General features: G+C 44.0%; 1 protein-coding gene across 18 annotated transcripts in view; it reads left to right on the forward strand.

Annotated features, from left to right (window-relative positions):
- The window catches only part of RGS6 (regulator of G protein signaling 6), a 580,135-nt gene that overhangs the window by 473,795 nt on the left and 85,261 nt on the right, over window positions 1–21,079 (forward strand). For all 18 annotated transcript variants that reach the window (XR_007412708.1, XM_049113649.1, XM_025443423.3 and 15 more), the window contains 5 exons: window positions 5,914–5,964; window positions 8,890–8,996; window positions 10,215–10,266; window positions 16,237–16,301; window positions 19,749–19,825. Coding sequence is in view for 17 of the 18 variants with exons in the window: in XM_049113649.1 (XP_048969606.1) it covers window positions 5,914–5,964; window positions 8,890–8,996; window positions 10,215–10,266; window positions 16,237–16,301; window positions 19,749–19,825 (352 nt within the window). In the remaining variant the exon portion in view is untranslated. The remainder of the gene's footprint in view (window positions 1–5,913; window positions 5,965–8,889; window positions 8,997–10,214; window positions 10,267–16,236; window positions 16,302–19,748; window positions 19,826–21,079) is intronic.

Below are 21,079 nucleotides of genomic sequence, written 5' to 3' on the forward strand. Positions count from 1 at the left end.
GGGGACCCAGGATCAAGTCCCATGTCAGGATCCCTGCATGGAGCCTGCTTCTCCCTCTGCCTGTGCCTCTGCCTCTCTCTCTCTTTCTCTGTGTCTCTATGAATAAATAAATAAAATCTTAAAAAAAATAATAATTCCAAATGGAGAAGGAACCCCATTCTCTGCAAGCGAAAGTCAGAGAACTTGAACTTGTTTGGCAGTGAAGGCTTTCCTGGGGATGTTAGGGCCAAAGGACACACAGGAGTCAGCTAGAGGTGGGGTGGACTGGAGAAAGGAGAAAGCGTTACTAGCCCACAGAATAGCTTATGCAAAGGCCCTGCAGCGGGATAGATCATGGTGCATCCCGGGAGTGGAAAGGCGGCCCATGAGGCAGAAGGGGAGAGAAGAGAGAGGAAGAGGATGTTGGGATGTCAGGGACCAGCGCACGCAGAAGAATGATGCTCAGTTCATTATATTGGACTGAATTGCAGTGGGGCGAGTACACATGCTCTGCCTTCCACTATCGAAAATTCCTAGTTGCTGCTGCTTCTCTGGGACGTGCGGATCACGTGATTAGACACCTGGCTCCAAGACAAGGTCCCTGAGGCACAGACTCTATCCGTGGCTAATGTGTGCTAATGCTTACTCTGTCCGGGCACTGCGCTGGCGTCGCACGTAAGCACAGCACTTCCTTGGATACCTGATCTTCCTTTACCCTCTAAGCAGGTGGTATTACCCCCTGTTGACCCACGAAGAAATGCAGGTTGGGGTGGAGGGAGGTTCAGGGACCTGCCCAGGGTCACACAGTGTGTAAGTGATGCAGCGTGAACTCAATCTGACTTTAGAAACACCGTGCCTTATTGCTTCATATACTTGGTAAACAAGCATCTATCTGTGAAATTTGCCACACTTTTCCTTGGAAAAACTCAAACCCATTGACCAAACACTACTCCTCAAAACGCCGCTAAATTTGTCACGCCACACAGTTCTTCCTCCTGACGCTCCTTCTGTCGTCCTGCCAGCTAGTCACTGTGTCCAAAGCCCTAAAGTTTAACATCTCTTAAGTAAGTTCAGCTTTCCCTGCTAATTGTTGCAGTGTGTGTGTGTGTGTGTGTGTGTTTTAAAGATTTACTTGTTTGTTTGAGAAGGGGGAGGGGCAGAGGGAGAGGGAAAAAGAGAATCTCAACAGATTCCCCACTAAGCATAGAGCCCCACATGGAGGCTTAGGAGTGGAAAAGGCACTCAGGGAAAAGGCAGCTTTGAGTCATGCCTTCATTGTTCTCCGCCCTTTCCCTGGAGGGCAGGAAATGCCCAGGGCCCAGGGGCAGCAGGAGGCCACTCGAAGTTCCCCTCACCCTCTCTACCTCGTGTCTGCAACCTGATTCCCCACATTCTCTCCACGCCTGGTCTCAGAGGCCTCCATGTCCCTCTCTGCTCTTTGGAATGAAAAGTATTTTTCTTGGTGCCTAAGCCACATATTAATGTTCTGTGAACTCCAAATAATAAGTACATGTAAAGAATAGAAGTTTCGGGATCCCTGGGTGGCTCAGCGGTTTAGCGCCTGCCTTCAGCCCAGGGCATGATCCTGGAGACCCGGGATCGAGTCCCACATCAGGTTCTGTGCATGGAGCCTGCTTCTCTCACTGCCTGTCTCTGCTCTCTCTCTCTCTCTCTCATGAATAAATAAAATCTTAAAAAATAAAAAGAATAGAAATTTCCTATAATTTGACCCTCCTCCCTTTCCAAGATCACCTGAACAGTTTAAATATTCTTCCAGAATTTTCCTTCTCAGTATCCATATATGTCTGTATGTACGTGATTAATCGGATACAAATGTAAATATGTCTTTTCTGTTGTAAAAACGTCATTAAAAATGTTTTAAAGATTTATTTGTTTATTTATGATAGACATAGAGAGAGAGAGAGAGAGGCAGAGACACAGGCAGAGGTAGAAGCAGGCTCCACGCAGGGAGCGGGACGTGGGACTTAATCCTGGGACTCCAGGATCGTGCCCTGGGCCAAAGGCAGACGCTAAACTGCTGAACCGCCCAGGGATCTCCCGTCATTAAAAAAATTTTTTAAAGTCATTTTACAATACACACTGCTCTAGATCTGTTTTTTCATTTAATACAGTAGGTGTTCAATAAATATGTATTGTATGGACAAGCCATAATTAATTATTCAATACCCTACTTGAGAACCTTTGCGTTATGTCCAAATACCCCCCAATACACATGCTTATATGTGAAAGATATAATTAAAGTACTTGCATACAACACATATAGAAACATAAATCATACCTGCATATAATAAATGTATACTTCAGTATACTAGCAAACCATGCATGCTATGCAGGAGAGTTTCAGGTGCCCTCTGATGTTGTTCATGGAAATCCCTGGAATATATGTGGATTATATTATCCTCAAAAAGAAAACTTTCAGCCAAGTGTTTTAGAACCGTTGGGGATAAAGGGTGGCTATTCTGCATTTGTCCCTAATGTTTCTACACTGGCTTTAAAGCCTTGGTAGGGCAGTTTGACTAAGATAAGAGCCGAATCCAACAGTGGTAACAAAGGACAACAATTAATTTGAGAGAGAATAGAAAAATAATCTGCTTCAAATTCTTTTTAGAATAGGAGGGAAAGAATGATTGGGGGCCAGAGGGGAAAAGGAAAAAAGGAAAGAGAAAACAGAAGAAAGATCTTTCTCCTGACGGTTGTTTGCACAATTCTCGCCTGATTCTGCAGTGTAATAATTGTAGGTCTTTTAAAGGACATAATATTATGACAGATTTCCCTCCCTTACTTGTTCCCGGGGCTGACATGCAACATTTACTTCCTGCCACAAGGCTGGAAGCCGGCCCCTCCTGGGTTAGTCCGAGGAAGCCTAAAATACCCCACACCCAAGATGAACAAGAATGTCCAGCACCCAAGGGGTTGTCCTGTTCGCTGAAGGCCACCATGCAGGCCGCAGTGGGTGAGGGACAGTGGGGTTGTGGCTACCACTGCAAACAGGGCAGTGGCCCAAGACTGCCAGGGGCTTGAGGACAGTCACACCAGTCGCCAGATGAAGACCCTGACTGTTACAGTGGCTGCATCAGGGCAAGAAACCCAGGTCTATGGTCCCCACATTGCCAGGTAAAAAGGAAAGAGGATTTTGTGACTTTCCCTTCTTTACCAAAAAAAAAAAAAAAAAGAAGGTGGGGGTGGCTTAAATGTGATCCTTCAGCTCTGTGAATGCAAACCAGGGCCTGGTGGACTGGGGAGAACAATTAGGCCAGACACTGAGCACAGAAAACCAAAAGGGGGTAGAAATCTAGACAATGGTGCTGAAGTCTCGGGTGGGGTGGACGGGGGAGCGGATATGATAGCAAGGAAGGAGTTTCAATGTGAATGAATACTAATTAGTGACATGGATATTAATGATGACAGTAATTAACAGGGGAAAGGAAGGGCTGTCATTGTCCCAGGGTGAGTAATCAATCTTGGCAGGTGATAAATAATGGTTCAGCAAGCTCAGCAGAAAGATAATCCGCCTGCCCGGGGGAGAGCTGTTGCTGATGCTGGAAACCTATCCGTTTCCAGGCAACCCACAAAAAAGAACTATTTTTCTTTTGAGGAAAAAAACAGGTTAGAGTCTCTCCCCCACCCCCAACTTGGGATTACAGTTCTTATTTGATTTCTGCTTTGTTCTTCATTTCCTAGGACAAATGTTGAACTTGTATAATTTGGAGGAGATGGACACACACACACAAGCACACACAGACAGACTCTCCTTTCTCTCAAAGAATGTGAATGAATAGGAGTGGTTTTCATCCAAAGTTTAGCTCACAGATACCATCCGGGAGCAAGAGCGGGGAAAAGCTTAGAAGTTCTGCTTTTGAGGTTGAAATGGGGGGAACTTGCTGGGCTGTGTCAGTGGAGGCTGGTCCCGGGGGAGCACAGAAGGAGTAGGATGGCGCCCTGGTTGTCTACTGAGCCAGGTTCATTCTCCCTCCAGAGAGCCAGAGAGAAACAGGCCTGTGTTGCTCTCACCTCTGGCAACCAGTCAAATTTCTGAGAAACTTTATTTCTGGGAAAAAGAGCAATGCTCCCTAAAGACTTCTGGTAGTTCTTCATGTTTGCAGCTCGGAATATGTTCCAGGAGAGCTATGGGCAGACCCTCTCTCTCACACCAAGCCTCAGACCCATGCACGACAGGACTCAGACATCTAGAAATGTTGCCCTTTTCAGGCTGCTTTCCATCAAGCATTCCATCCTGAGGTGACAAAGCCACCTTTGAAGATCTGTACTGATTTAAAGTGAGATGGTTGAGTGAAAAGGTGAATTGACTGGGAGTTCAGAACCTTCCAGAAATTTGGACTCCTTGACTCCCACAGTGGCTCTAGGCACGACATTCTCAAAGGGAGGCAAACAAAAGAAAACATATTCAGAGGATTGTGACCAGAATGGGAAGGGGGTCTAGGTCATGTCATGGGAGGAAATGGCTGAGGGACCCAGGCATGTTTCACCTCAGGGAAGTAAATTCAAGAAGAATGTTGATAGTATATTGGATGGACTCCCTCCAGAGCAAGAAGGTCTGGGTTTGTTTTTCTGTCATCAGAGGACAAATGTTAAGTCCAAGAGAGGAATTTAGAGAGGGTCATATCTCTGTTCAGAGAAATCACTGGGACAGGCTAACTGGGGGGGGGGGGGGGGGACTGTGATTCCCAGGTAAGAGGGTTTTTCCCAGTGGAGATTATGGCACCTCCTGTCCAGGGTATTATGGATGGGACTCCAGTATTGGCAAGGATTGGAGTAAGCAAGCTTTAGAAGTCCTTTCCAACTCTTACAATTTTGAGTTAGTTAAGGTTGGACTCGATGTCAAAACAGATAAATCCCAACTTCTAGGGCTTAACACAACAAAGTTTTTGTTTTTTGTTTTTTGTTTTTTGTTTTTTGTTTTGTTGTTGTTGTTGTTGTTGTTGTTTTAAATCAAGTCAGAACCTAAAATGGGCATCAATTTTTGTGGTTGTTCAGGAGCCCAGGTTCCTTCCACATTGCAGCTCTGTCCTCCCCTGGGTTCTTGGGGTTCTCTCCATTCAGCCAGAAGATAGAGAATGAAAGGGTCAAATGGGAGTTTTCATGGTCCAGGACTACAAGGGGTATATGTCATTTCCAGCCATAATACATTCAATCTATACCCAAATGCAGAATAGTCTAGAAATGTAATGTAGTAACCTAAGGGTTAGAGGAAAGAGGTTTTGGTGAATAGAAATTTCTCCCCAGAAATAAGGTCATTGTCATTTAAAATAGGCCCATGCCAGAAAAAAAATTAGAGGTTTATTTTTTTTTTTTTTTAAGGACCTGTAAGGTCACCTTTGTTGGTCAGGCCTTGTCAGTTAGAGTAGGATGCTGAAGAGACCTCCTCCCTCAGGAAATATCCTGAGAGCCAGGTGTGATAAAATTTCACCTCACCTGTCTCGGGGAAGTCATTGAAATCTGTATTTGCAGGAAGTCCCCTGTAGATACTCCCTAGAAGTATGGACACAAGATCATCCTGAGTCATCAGAAGTGGATTTTTTTTTTTTTTAATCTATGATAGTCACACAGAGAGAGAGAGGCAGAGACATAGGCAGAGGGAGAAGCAGACTCCATGCACCGGGAGCCCGACGTGGGATTCGATCCCGGGTCTCCAGGATCGCGCCCTGGGCCAAAGGCAGGCGCCAAACTGCTGTGCCACCCAGGGATCCCTTTTTTTTTTTTTGGAAACAAATAGGATGGTGACTATGGAAGTGTCCCAGTAGATAGACATTGTTAGGAATGAAAAATCATCAATATTACCTAGCTCAGTGGGCATGTGCTAGTTGGAATTAGGACTTTCTTAGGTAACCATGTTTCTTCTGCCACAGGATAAGCATCATGACGTCCTCAGTTCAAAGTGCTTTATCGTTTCAGGTACTGACATTGTGCAGTGGCTTATGAAGAACCTTTCCATCGAGGACCCAGGTACTTGACCCTGACCATCCTCCATGGTATTGAGGGACATCCCACAAACAAATTCTAAACCAGATTCTCCTATCTTCCTGAGAACTAGGCTTATAAATGTGAATCCCAAGATATGGAATCACTCTATTTGCAAATAAAATTAATTTATTTTCTTGACTGAATATCTATCTTTAAATCTAAATCACCCTTTGAGGAAATGAGCAATTATTTAGAGTGCCAAAGAGCCCAATACAATAACATGTGAAATGAGATGAATTCTCGTTAGCCACAGCAATTAAAGATAAGTTGTAGAGCTATCACAGAACAGCCTTCTAGAGCCAGCTCTTAAAATCAGATTGCTTGATCCACAATTAAGATGTTTAATTATTTGCTAAGACTCCTTCTGTTTTCTGCTTCTACAAGAAGTGAAAGAATGATTTTTTTTTCCAACCTTAATTGTGCATTTCAATTAGGAAAACCTTACCAGAAAAACAACAACAAAACCCTGGCCAATAAAACAGTTTCCAAATCTGTCCTCCCACCAGAAAATAAGTAGTAAAATTTATTTTCACAGCATAATTAGAAAATGAGGAGTTTCAGAAAAATGAAAATTGCACATAAGTAACTATCTATCTGTGTTAGTTAATATTTTTCAGAGTTTATTATACACTTCCTGTTTTGACTGAGTATCCTTGATGCCTGAAGGTCATATTTATAAATATCCATTAATGTGTTCTTATGTTCTTGGGGATTAAACCTATCTACCCCAAATTAAATAGCTTCCAGTGGCTATGCTTTCTAAAGATTTTTTTTAATACCCTTTCTAGGCATCTGACCTTCAGCTGTGATTTCTTCCTGGGGTCACTATGTCAGCTCAGGAATTCCTATATTTTAATCTGGTGCTCCCAATATACTATTGACTATGAAACAATATAATTTAACAACATAATTTACACAGAGTTCAATTAAATACAGTTGCCAGAAATCTGAGTGCACAAAAGCAGGTCATTAATGGAAGCGACACTAGCCTTTTTTCACCATCATGATTAATGGTCACTTCCATGACTAGTGAAAATTCTTAATTCTAGTCAAGCTCTTAATCCACAGGGAGAACCCGTGAATTCAAATCCTTTCAAGGAAAGAGCCCGAATTAACTACGCCACATGTTTCCCTCATGCAGACTGGACTTCCAATTGTCCACTTGTAAAAACTGGACTGGTACATGTCTATGGGTTTAGTTACATGCATGTAAAGCCAATGTTTCTTTGTTATAATGCTAAGCCTAAGGAGTCCTTTTCTTCAAGGTGGTCTCTTCTCTTCCAGTTGCACAGTTTTCTTTACCCTTCTACGATTCTCATTGTATTCCTGGCACATACTTTATTATGATCATTAGTAGCAGTAGCAGTATTGTGAGAGCCCTGAGCCAGTGAGTGGTAGAGGAATAGGCTTTAGGAGACCTCTGGCCCTCACCTGAGAAGCTTCTCTGAAAGGTCATGAATAATAAAGATCATATCTCTGAAGGTCTCTTATATTCAAATGGGCTTTAGGAGGATATCAAGTTTTTGGGAACTGTTTGGGCTTCTGAAAAAAATGGATGAGCAGGAGGAGATAAGATCAATTCACCAACTAGGAAAAGAAGTGTGGAAATGAGGCAAATCAAGGCATCGGGAAGCCAGGCACATCCAGCGTCTGCCCCTCCTTCCCCATTTCCTCCCCATCTGCCATATATCTAAGCAAAACCACAAAGGATGAAGTGAGAGTTCTAGCTCCTACATTGGTGACGTGAAAGTCGCCGTCTTACCAGATTTTGTTCTCTCTTCCCTGTGGAAGAAGCAGCTGCCAGCGATGAAACTCTTCTTTTGCTGGACCCATGATTCTTGAAGCACGTAGACTTTAAAAAGCAATCTGGTCATCACTAAGCAAATAAAATACAACTTCATTCATTCCGATTCCACCAGCTATTTCCCAAGGATAGGTGGTTCTAAATAAGCAAAACACTTAGATTATATACAACCTCTTGAGAAGTTCGCAGGACAAAACAAAGCACTTTAAAAAAATTCAAAGCTAATGAAAATTAGTAATGTCTGGAGTCTCCCTAAGCATATCAGTAATTTCCACATCCAAAAATTAGTTTTTACCAGTAAGAGTAATTTTATATTTGGGAAAGATTATCATGCATGGTAGACCCATTTAGATTTGTTACTTTTTCCTTAACTCTGCTCAGAATAAATGTAAATTCTTAACCGTGTGACTCGATTTATGGCCGGTACAAAGTAACAAAAACAATGGGTTAATTGTGGCAAAAATATAAGTATTTCTCTCAGGTTGGTCTCCCTATGCCACTGCCCACTATAGTGCCCTTTCTCCAATCTCATAAGAAAGTGAGGTTTTACTCTGTGTCCGTAAGAGAAGGGCAATACTCTCCTCCTCTCCAGTGGGACTGTCATATTGGGGAATATAATGTGAGTCCAGAGTCTCTCTGGGCAGTGAGGCCGTGTGCTCGTTGCCGGGGATGATAAAAATGATGAAACTACGAAGATGAATCAGGACTGCCAGCACCTACTGAGCACCAGGCCCTGCTAAGCACCTGCATGAAACATACTCTTTGATTCAGTACAGGTGTGTATGTGCCCGAGCCCGTGCTCTTAACTGTGAAGCTACTTTTTTCTGGAAGTCTTGGGGGAAGTTAAGCAATGTCAGATTCTCAGAGCTGGAACCCAGATGGGGCCTGGACATATGTTGTCCCTTCCCAACCCCACTCCCCGCCTCCAACCCAGTACATTTATATCAAAGGTTATCAATCAATCATGCAGTTATCTGGGGGTAAGGACAGCTGGCTTCCAGTTGCCTGACTTACGATCCAGCTAAGGAGCCCTGCACTCTGACAGCTTGTTAAATACTCCTCTCTCTCTCTCTCTCTCTCTCTCTCCCACCCTGTCCATGCAGTTGAAGCAATACACTTGGGAAGCCTTATAGCTGCCCAGGGCTACATCTTTCCAATCTCAGACCACGTTCTCACCATGAAGGATGATGGCACCTTTTACCGTTTCCAGGTAGGTCTGCCCGCCCAACCCCCTGAAGAACGTTCTCTAATCATCTGATCTCAGATTAGAACTACCTACAAAACTGAGGGTATTTAAGGGAGCAACCCTTACCTCCCCCCAGCACTGGGAAGGCCAAACAAGCTTTTATTTGGGCCATTTGTTGCTGGATGGGGTTGGATTTTCCCCATATTTCCTCATTCATTCTGAATAGCAAACTTTTGGGAGGTAAATATCACCCATTTGACAGAAGAGAACACTGAGGAGGTGCTCTGAGGATTAATAAGTCTGGGAGGTGGCCTTGATTTGAGCATAGGTCAGCCCTATGGCAAAGGCTTCAATCTTTCTACTCTGGCATACTGTTTTCCTAGTATGCAGTTTCTATCTGCTGCCTAACCCTTCCCACTGATTTTCCTCTCCTTTTCTCAGATCCTGTCCTAGAAGGAATTGAGGCAAAGGTTAAGGGGTTGTGTCAAGGTCAACACCAAGGGGTTTGGAGTGGAGTTTTTCAGATAGAATCAAAGGGTATCCTAGTCTGCTCTAGCTACTATAGCAAAATACCACAGACTGGGTGGCTTAAGCAACAGAAATTTATTTCTTACAGTTCCACAGGCTAGAAGTCCAGGATCAAGATTCCAGAAGGTTCCATCTGTGGTGAGAGCTCTCATCTGGGCTTTCGGGCAGCCACTTCTCACTGTGTCCTCTCAGTGAAACCCTGCCTGAAAGAGAGAGAAAATGAGTTCTCTAGCAATTCCTCTTATAAGGACACTAACCCTGTGGGGCCAGGGCCCCACCCTTGTAACCTCATTTAACCTTAACTACTTCCTTACTCCAAATACAGCTGCAGACTAGGGCTTCCACATATCAGTTTTAGGTGGACACAATTCAAAGGGATAAAAGGAACTTGGAGCTTACATCCTCGTAAACTGTGCTCATCTTACTTCTACTGTCTTAGGAAAAAAATCTTTGCTGTATAAACTAAGTCTCTCATTTTTGCATTTATTTTGCTCACCTTGGATTTCATTTCTCAGTACTGAGATTAAAATGTTGACGGCCTCAGCTGCATTAAGAATGGGAGAAGAGGGTGGTGTCAGCACAAAGGAAACAGGGGCGGGGCGTGTCACTGGGAGGGTTCCTCACTGGGGGCTGGAGAGGGTAGATCCTGGCTCCAGGCAGAGGAGAACAGGGGCTGCCATTCCCTTGAGTCCTGACATCGGTGCTCTTTTGCAGGCCCCATACTTTTGGCCTTCGAACTGCTGGGAACCTGAAAACACCGACTACGGTGAGCAGTGAAGAAGTGTCACTTCTGGGAGTGTGGAAGACAAATGCCTGGTGTCTGGGTGACTACCACACAGGGAGGAGGGGTCGCTATCCTGCTTAAGGGAGGAGGGGTCGCTATCCTGCTTAATCCTTTTCATACCGTTGACGTGTAATATGCTCCCTGTTCCACATAATGAAGAAAGGCAGTGCAGCCTCTGGAAGGGAATGGGGGAAGGGAAGAAAAGTTCTATCAAGCTGGCCAACATGCTCATTCCAGGGAGCCATGGAGAACCAACCATGGAGAACTGGCTGCTGACCAGTCCTTTCTGGGGCAGAGTTTCAGGAAGGGCTGGATCAAGGGGCCACCTCCCCCTTGGTCTGTCTATTCTCATAGCCTTGTTGAGACTTACTAATAATTCATCGGTGGTTTTGCTGGTTAGAAGTTAGGCAGAAAGGGAGACAGACCAGAGAGGAGTGTACAGAAGTTACCCTGGACTAGGAAAATAAGAGTGGCTGAAGTTGGGAGCTTGGCAAGAACAGAGTTACTTCTGTCCAGGCAGATATCTGTCAGACTCTTACCACATAATCTCCATGAGACTCTTTAATATTTCCACATGCCAACCCTCTAAAGAAGTTATATTGTCTCCATACTCCAGATAAAGAACTTGAGGCTCAGAGAGGCCACACCCTCACACTTACCACCTTGTATTCTACTTATCTGGATGTCCAGTCAGTTGTAAGCTCCAGGCAGGTACTGGGCCTCTCTGTTCATTCTTTTTTTTTTTTAATTTTTATTTATTTATGATAGTCACAGAGAGAGAGAGAGAGAGAGAGAGAGAGAGGCAGAGACACAGGCAGAGGGAGAAGCAGGCTCCATGCACCGGGAGCCCAACGTGGGATTCGATCCCAGGTCTCCAGGATCGCGCCCTGGGCCAAAGGCAGGTGCTAAACCGCTGTGCCACCCAGGGATCCCCCTCCCTGTTCATTCTTATGCTCCCCAGTGCAAAGTTCATGGCTGAGGTTTAGTTGGCACTTTGTAAATAGTTGCTGACAGTTCTGGTTCTTTCTTAAAGGTGGTTAACAGACACTCAATGGTAGCATCAGAATTGGAACTCAGATCTGAGTGGCTTCCAGGCCCATGCTCCTTTCATGGCCTGTCCTTTTGCACAGCATCCTTGTCACTGACTTCGATGCTAAGGCAATCCACAGTGGCTCTCCTTGGGACTGGGGCACTTGGTGAGACACACAGCTTCTCCCGAGGTACTTTGGAGGATTGCTTGCGCAGGAAGGCAGAGGCAGCTGAAGAGTATGGAGGGAGGTGTGCTGCTGGGTAGTGTTCAGGGAAGCCTGTCCAGGAGACCTTGAGATAAGTTAGGTTGGCTTACTCCCAACACCAGCAGGTGGGAGCGATGCCAAGAATGGGGTGTGGATGACTCATGGCTTGTAAGGCGACAGTTGTTGTTTTCAGGTCTGAAGGACGGCCATCGTGCAGGGGTCTCTGCAGCTATCTGTAGGTACCACAGTGGGTCCCCCTGGAACTGGGCTGTGCTCTAAATGATGTGATAAGTGGATAAGCAAAGCTTCCAACTCAAAATCAGAGCTACATTTGGCTATTCACAAAACAAGTTCTTCTGGGGCTGAGGTACTGCTCACAAAAGCCAAACTGGAAATTTGAGTAATTGTAGCTCAGATCCATGCAGCAGCCCATGTGCCCTTGTGAATATAAAACCCAATATTCTTACAGGCCGTGAAGACTGGGGGAGGATGACAGGACCAGATAACTAGACCCTAGTAAAAGGAAGATATCTAGTTGAATATGAACCCATAAAGCTTCAGTTATTGGAGTTATTGGGCACTGCGTACACCAGGGCATTAGTTCCTTTTCTCTACATGGCTTCTCCACGTATGATTTTAGTTGTGCAGCCTGAACAAGGGTAGAAATAACTATTTATATCAGACTCTCATTAAAACAAAATTATTTTGGCAAGTCGGATGGAGAAGTCAAGGTATGAGATGCAAAGGTACTCACCAGCATTTACAAAGCAATTTAGTCAGAAAATCAAAGTATTTACCAAGAGAGAATTTAGGACAGCAGCTCCAGGGTCAACTGGCTACACTAGCTGTGTGATCTTGGCAAGTTATTTAACCTCTCTGTGCCTCAGAAACTTCATGTGAAAATTAGAATAATAATAGTACTCATTTCCTAGTGTTATTTTGTTAAAATGAAATGCAATGCCTATTACGTTTGCTGTGTGACCCATGGTAAGGACTCAATAGAAACCATGGTGATGGTTAGTATTACTACTACTAAAGTAATATTTGACAGTATTAGTTTTGTGATGACCCTCTTGCCATTAGTTTTGTGATGACCCTTTGTGAAAGCAAAGCTTAGAACACAAAATAGGGGCAGCCCCAGTGGCTTAGTGGTTTAGCGCCACCTTCGGCCCGGGGTGTGATCCTGGAGACCTGGGATCGAGTCCCACGTCGGGCTCCCTGCATGGAGCCTGCTTCTCCCTCTGCCTGTGTCTCTGCTTCTCTCTGTGTGTCTCTCATGAGTAAATAAATAAAATCTTTTTTTAAAAAAAGAACTCAGAATAGGTATGATTTGGATTGATGAAAAACCAAAAACTTTCATTCCACAAACCTTTACTGATCACCCACTCTGTCAGTTGCTATGGCACAGATTTGAATAAATCACAGTCTTATCATGTAAGCATTCCAGGCTGGGGGAGGAATCATGGTGGGAAGGAAGAGAGTGAGGAGGAGTCTGATCTGAGTATTCAGAGGTTTCATGTTGATGAAGAATGACTGAGAAAGTTGAATTGTTTGGGAGGGGCAGTTTATCAAAAAGCCTTTGGAGTGGGGAAGAGACATTTAGAATGGATGTAGCAGCCTTAGGGAGTCTCAACAATGGGGAATGACCTGAAAACATTCCCTCATCTGTAAAATGAGGATAATCATAGGGTTATTATGAGGACTGAGTAAGTGAACATTTGGAAAGTCTCTAGAATAGCACCTGACATTCAATGAGCTTCATGTAGGTGGTAGGGGCTGTTATGGTGATATTCCAACATGTAAAACACTACTTGGCACATAAGAGGCACTCAGTAAATGTTTAAATGGGTGAGTGAATGAATAAATGAATGAGTATATAGGGCAGCGAATGTCATTATGGGAAAAGCTCTGAACTAGACATCAGTTCTAATTCCACCTCTGCCACTAACCAGCCTATAGGTAAATCACTTCACCTCTCTGGGCCTTTGGTTTTCCCATCTGGCCATAAGGGACCTGTGCTTGATGGTTACCAAGGTTACTTCCAATGCTAAAATCCCTTTGTACCAAAAAGCAATTCAAGGGTATGAGAAGCACAGAGACATACATGTTAAGGCAAAGTTTAAAAAGGGAGTCTGTTCTTTAAGTACATTGAAATAGGAGGAGGTCAATATTTTCTTATTGTTTAGTTGCACATGTAGTATATGAATCTGTTCACTTCAAAAATTTTTAATGTTTTCTGTTTTTATCATGGTGAGATGTGATGAGCTTGAAATGGCAGTGGGTCATCCAAATGAGATGCCAGGAGGTAGGATTGCCAGGTGTGAGGGCAAGGAGACAAAGGCTTTCCAATGAGAAATTAAATATCTGAGAAAAACCAACATCTGAGCTTAAAGCGAGTCTCCCAGATGCCCTGTGATAGGACTGGCTGTCATTACCAGTGGCCATTTGATTGGTTAGGCATTAGAGCAAGCATGGTTGAAGGCACCATAGTAGTACAGACAAGCCCCAAGTTCTATACCAAGGAAATTTTGATTTAACAGCTACAACCTACCTACCTAGTTGTGGTGAAGAGACTCCTTAACATATGGCGTTAGCCCCAGGGGGAGCAAGCTGAAAGCATGTGACCAAGTAGCTCAAAGTCATCAGGAAGGGTACCAGCTTTGCATTCCATGCATGGTATTTTACTTTACAACCTAGCTGGCCCATTTTGACCCAGATGAGTTAGATATTTCTCAGGATGATTCTGCTTAAATGAAGTCCATAGCCCAGCCTGGGTTAGACTTTCTTGAGTCTTACATTTATCCAGTACAAAATACTGTTTGGAACAGCATTATCAAAGCAGCTTTCACCTCCACTGAGCTGCTCTGCTCCTGGGTCCACAAGGCCAGTGTGGTAGGGATGGTGACAGGCTCCTCTTTAGTAGCCCCCAATTCCACAGGCTGCCTAAATGGCAGTCCAAGAGAGTGAAGGAGGTAATTTGTAATAGAGCAGATGCCCCTTCATCAGACATTATGGAGAATTATGGCTGCCTCGTTCTTTGGAAAAGCTGGTAAGTGGAGGGTTACGAAAAAGAGATACATTTCTACTATAATCACTTCATATCAACCAAAGCTAAACAAAGAAACAATCTTTTGACAGGTTTATGAGATGGACCAAAGACTCTCATCGATTATGGGCCCCAGTAATTTGAGTTTCTTTCTTAACTAAAGCACACTCAAAATAAACCACCCAGTTTTGCCATCTTTAAAGTGCATCAGGAATTTAAAACCACTTTTGAAGCAACCTGTATGTTTACCCCTTTCAGATTTTTAGTATTTTTCCTCATTTTTTTCAGTTATTTCACCTCCACCAAACTCATGAGCATTTGTCTTAGCCAACTCTTCTTTATCAAGTTGTTGCAAACCATTCACCTGGGTCTTCATAGAAACAGCAATCTCTTTTCACATCAGTTTCATCAGTGATATATGATATATAGTGAACATACAGTGTTAAAATAATAGGTGTGCCTGATATAGACAGATTTGAGAACAAACACAACTGACTCTCATCCACATATAACTCAACTGGCATGAGCGGAAGCATAAGCATGTCAGAGGAGGCTGCCAGCCATGAGGTGCAAGCATATTGTAAGCTGCCATGAGCACATTTTTCAGACCACATGGAGGAGGTTGGTTGATCCAGCAAGGATTTGACCAGATCTCCTAGTATAACTAACTTGTCAAAACACAGGTCAGCCACACGTCCTCTCTGACCCTCTCTCCTGGTCATCCCATTGGTCAATCATATTGTCTACTTGGCACTGGAGAAGGAAGGAGATATTGAAGAAGGAGACATAGGGAGAGGAAGAGGAAGTGGTGAAGTCAGGTTTCAGGAAGAATCCTCTGGCAACTGAGGGCCAAGAACTCTTCCTTAGCTTGGGAAGAGAGACCCAAACTGTCCACCCTTTCCACTGTTCATTCACTCCACCTGGCAGTCCAACACTGATGCTAGGTATAGAGATTCAAGCTGAGTAGGACACAGCTTCTGCCCTTGAAGAGCCCTCGGCCCAGAGCCAGGGACAGTCTAGTAAACCCGTAATTATGGTGCACTGGAATTAAGTTCCATCGGTGAGAATTGGTAGATGCCATCTGGAACACAGAGCTAGGTCTTCCAAGATTAGTAGAAGGTTACCAGAGAGAGGAAAAGAAGAGGGAAGTGGAAAGACCTTTCATGCAGAGAACACACAGGTGGAAGAGTGGAACTGAAAGGGGTTTGGTAGCCTCATATGCCCAAGTGAGGCAGGGAAGGAAGAGATTGACAAGGTAAGCAACTGGATCTTAAAGAACCAAGCATGCCACCATAAGGAGCCCAACCACTCTTCTGAGGTCACTGAAGAAGCAATGCAGAGAGGGTAGGCAGGAAGGTAACATGACCATATTTGTAAAAGGTGACCCTGGTGGGGGTTGCTTGGAGTGAAACAGAGTGAGGAGGGTGAAAGGGATCAGTCAAGACTTGGAAGATGGAGTCCTCATCTGATCCTGATCTGCTGGAAGATTCCTGGACATTAGGTGTCATGGCTTCCACATGGAAGCATATCCTGCACGGATCAGGGCTGGGCACACAGGGAACGCTGGCTGGATGGCTGGGTGAATGAGTGGATGGACAGATGGTTGGATGGATTTGTGATGCCACCACACTGCTAGTTTTGCACATGTTGTAATTTCTCCTCTTCCGTCAGCCATCTATCTCTGTAAGAGGACAATGCAGAATAAAGCAAGGCTGGAGCTGGCAGATTATGAAGCAGTAAGTATGGTTGTATTTCAGCTTTGGTGTGGGTGGAGAATAAAACCCTATCTGCTGCTCTGTTTCTGCTTCTATTTTTCCTTTTTTCTTTCCCTAGTCCCTTTCAGGCAGTGGAAAGGAGGTCCCTTTTATTTCCCCTCCTTTGTTCTCACCTCTTCTTACCATCCAATAAAATTGCATCTTTATTTAAAGAGCTCTCAAAACTCAGCAATAAGAAAACAAACAGCTCAAAAATGAGCAATGAACCTGAAAAGACATTTCACCAAAGAGGGCAATAAGGATGACAAATAAACACATTAAGAGATGTTCAACATCATTAGCCGTTAGAGAAATAAAGATTAAGTCCATGGTAAGATATCACTTTACAGACCCATGAGAGTAGCTAAAATAAAAAGTCTTGGGAATGCCAAGTGCGAATGCAAAATGGCACAGCCACTCTGGAAAAATGGTTTGGCAGTTTCTTACAAAGTTAAACGTATACTTCCCATATACCCAAGCTGTCCGGCTCCTAGGTATATACCCCAGAGAAGTCAGAACTTCTGTTCACACAAAAACCTGGGTAGAGCAGCTCTGTTTGTGATAAGCAAAAGCTGAAAACAACCCAAATGTGCTTTAAGAGGTGAATGGTGAAATAAACATTGCTATGTCCATTCAGTGGACTCCTCCTCTGTGGTGAAAAGGAGTGAATTATTGATCCACATGACCGCTTGGATAAGTATTTAAGACATTACATTGAATGAAAGAAGCCAGTCTCAAAAGATTACAAACTGCATGATGCCATTTATGTGACATTCTCTTAAATACAAAACGGTCATGAGGGAAAACAGGTGACTGGTTTCTGGGAGTTACAGGTGAGGGTAAGATGTGGCTACAAAGAGACAGCACAGGGAGTTTTCTGGGGGTGATAGAACTATTCTATATCCTGACAGTGGTGGTGGTTCCAGGAATCTAATCTATACACGTGTTAAAATGCATAGAGCTGTATGCAAAAAGGAAAAATAAAGGAGCCGTATGAGAATTTTTAGAACTTACTATATGATAATTTTTAATTGGATCTTTAAACCCAACTCCCCTGTTCTTGGCCATAGAATCTAAGGACCAAATTCAATCCAGAAGATAAGATCCATATCAGATGAAATATATGCATTCCCAGTTTTCCTCCTGCACCACCTTCTTTCACAAAATGTGATTCCTGCAAAACTTGGAGGTCCTGCCACCCTCATACCCATTCCCATTTAGCAGGGCCAAGGCACGGAGGACTCAAAGACTCAGATAATTTTTTAAATATTTCAAATTTATGATTGCAGAATCTTTCCCCCAAACCAAACTTTATATGGATCACAGAGAATCTGGGAAATTGGCCAGATTTTCATGTACCCTCCAGAAGGCATGGAAGCTGCTGAGCCATAAAATAAATGACTAAAGCGCTGGCAGCTTTAGGGGGAGAGCAGCACTGGGGACAGTGATGAGTACTTCCTTGATAATCCAGCATTAATAGGACTTCCATCCGGATCCTTCCTTCCAAACGTCCCTCTTGTGCTGCCTCAGTTTTCCTTCCATATTAAGTGTGAGGCCCACTGCATCAGACTGTCACTGCTAGGTACCTGTGCCTGAGCCAATGGGGAAATAGTCCCTCCAGGACTATTGACCTAGGGCCCCAGGACCTGGCCACAGTGTGCTTATCAATGGGAGCCATTAAACATAAATATGTGGGAACATTATGATCTTCCCAAGCAAATCCTAGCAAGGCTGTTCTGTGGATCTGAGCATCCTGGGCACCCAGTTCCTGTCCCCATCAGCCCTCATGTGCCAGCCATCACCTCTCTTTCAGAATCTTCTATCCTACTTTTGTGCACACAGTGTGAAGTGCTACATCCCTCCCCTAACACGACCTACAGAAAGACCCAGCCTGCAGAAGTGTGGGTCCCCTCCACCCTGTGTCTCTCTTCCCCACATTTTCCATGTTTTAGAAAAGGTCCTAAATAGAAAAAGAAGCATCAGCTCCTGATATATTTCCATTTTCTCTTCTGTTGCCATATAATGTTCTGCTTTAACATTTGTAAAGAATATGGCATTAAGATGTTCTTTCAGGTTGAAGTTATGCCTAAAAGGGGGTTAGAAAATTTTAAAAGTATTTTGTTTTCAAAATTCAGTAATTTTATTAATTTTTTCTGACCATACATTCTCTTTGTAAAATCAAAACTTCAAACAGCAAAGAAAGGAGATGAAAGAACCTGCAACTCTTCTCCCCTAACCTTTCTTCTGTACATACATTTTTTTCCTTGACATAAAAACTTAAATCATACCCTGAACATTATTCTGTAAGCCACGTTTTCCCCAATCATGTGCTGTAAGTATATTGAGAATCTTTCCATGTCAGTAATAATAATCTAGATTATTGGTTTTGATGACTGCCTAGTATTCCATGGTATGACTGTTCATAATTTATATAACTGCTCCCTAGTTGACTGATGTATAGGCATTGCCTAGAGCAGCGGAAGAATCAAAAGAACAGGGTTTTTTGAGGTACTTGTACACTGAGCCTCGGTAATAACTGAGTTTAGGTGTGTTGATCTTCAACTGAAGCTCCTTTTATATTAACAATCCACTAATGAGGGTAATCAATTAGTGTTGGCATGAGCTCTATGAAAATACATAGCATAATATGGGCTCTGTCCTTGCATTCCATCAGAATTAGGTGGGTCATTAGGGGACCTGTCAAACACCACCACCCACCCCTCACTGTCCTATTGTGCCACCTGGTAAGCCTACAGACTTAGAGAAAAGGCTTCTCCCCTCTTCCTCTAAAGGCAACCCTACATGTCTGTCTGTCTTTCTTTCTTTCTTTCTTTCTTTCTTTCTTTCTTTCTTTCTTTCTTTCTGTTTTTGGGTTTTCCTTTCATGAACATTACAAATATAGACACTCCTTTTTCTCTTGCTTTTGAATCCAAACTTTCAAAGGCATGAATGCCAGGTCATCAGCGTTTTCCTTTCCTGCCACCTTCCCAGGCCCCTGCTTGCTGGAAAAGGAGTCATGGAAATCCATACTTGCTTTTGCTCTCAGAAATGTCCAATAGCCTGCAAAGAGCCCCCCCATCCCTTCCCCAAATCCTGCATAAGTAGCCACAAACCCTTCTCCCTATCTTTAGCAGTCTTGATGACAAGCAATATATGAGTGGTGTTATAAAATACACAAGAGAAGAGGAATCAGGTGAACCACAGAGACTTTGGATTTAATGGGTGTGTAAATGAATATTAATAGTTCTACTCTGTACAGCAGGGTCTGGTGCAAAATCACATTGGGTTCACAGCCAGTGGATTTAAAGTGGGGTGCTGCTGTTCTGTTGGGAGTAACCAAAATAGATGACTGCCTTGTAATAAGCATAGGTGTCGATGTGCAAACTTACAAAGATTAATGCCCTCTCGTTGATTTTCATTTCTCATTAGGAAAACTTAGCAAGACTCCAGAGGGCCTTTGCAAGGAAGTGGGAATTCATCTTTATGCAAGCAGAAGCACAAGTGAAGTAGGTGAACTTAACAGAGACCCTGGAAAAGAGAAAAGACTCTCTGGAATGTGGAGGTGGTGTGAGAGTGGTATTGCCAAGGCGGGGTTTCCTTCCACGGCCGGCCAACTATGGTCAATGCTGTCATCTTGCATGAGAGCAGCAGAGTAGAAATCAAGGCCTAGATGGATAAGTTTCATCTTTGTCATCAATGGCACTCTGAAATAACTTCAAAAGCAGGTGTTCTAGCAGCCAATGGGCTTGCTCTGCAATGTAGAAATCTGGTTAGAAGATGTTCCTATTTCCTAAAGAGGTTGCCAATGATCCTTCTGTGCTCAAGAGCTGAAAAACATCAGCCCCCTTTACCTGTAGGTCTGGAGGTTTTGTCTTCATAGGAAAACATTTTGGAGCTTTAGGGAGCCAACTCTTCTCCCCTTCCCCCCAGAGGAGGGGTTCAGAACCAATCAAAATAAGGTGCAGAAGTCAGATGTTGGAAGCCAGTGTGTTTAAGATTATTACTGATAAAAGGCAGGTTATAGGGTGCGACTTTGGATCTGTGACCACCGTTCTTTACCTGGAATTCAACTCGCCCATGCTGAGCAGAGCCGGATATCTGCAGAGCCCCCCACCCCAGGGTAGAGTTGAGCCCTGTAAGTTCACTGCATGCAGAGGACAGGCAACCTGAGGACAGGCTGACCCAGGGCCCAGAAAGGACCCACCCTAGCTTTCTCGATTTCTTCTTTCAGATCAACCAACAGGATTCAGGCCCTCTTTCTCCCCCCAGAGTACAGGAGATGAAAGTCTAGCTGGAGTGTTTGCCCCACACTTTTCCTTCCCAGGGAGTGTAGTGGAAATTTCTCCCTCTCTAAGGTAATATGAGAAGTGGCCAATAACTGTCCGCCTGCCCACAAGCGAGGTTGTCAACCAGCCCCTTTCAATTCTAGGCAATGAGCTTGCTCAGGTTGGGTTCTCCCTTGCCCCTTCCAGCAATGATCTCTGATTTAGCTGGAGGTGTTAACGGAAGAAATAGGACAGAGGAGGGGATGAGAAAGGGATGCTGAGCTAGGCAAAGGTGAGCATTTTTTCTCTGGGCACCGCTTGTCCCTGAGCAGCATCTTCAAAGGACTCCCTCTGCACTCTGGGCAGTGTTACAGCCCACCACCCAGGGCTGGGTCTCAGGCCGTGTGGGTGAGCCTCCATCACAGGTGTGGTTGTAGTTGGAAATTACCCGAGGACTTTAGGTCCAGTGTCCTATTGCTCTTCCCCTCCCTCTGC

Source organism: Canis lupus, chromosome 8 (assembly GCF_003254725.2).
Source record: "Canis lupus dingo isolate Sandy chromosome 8, ASM325472v2, whole genome shotgun sequence".
NCBI lineage: Eukaryota > Metazoa > Chordata > Mammalia > Carnivora > Canidae > Canis > Canis lupus.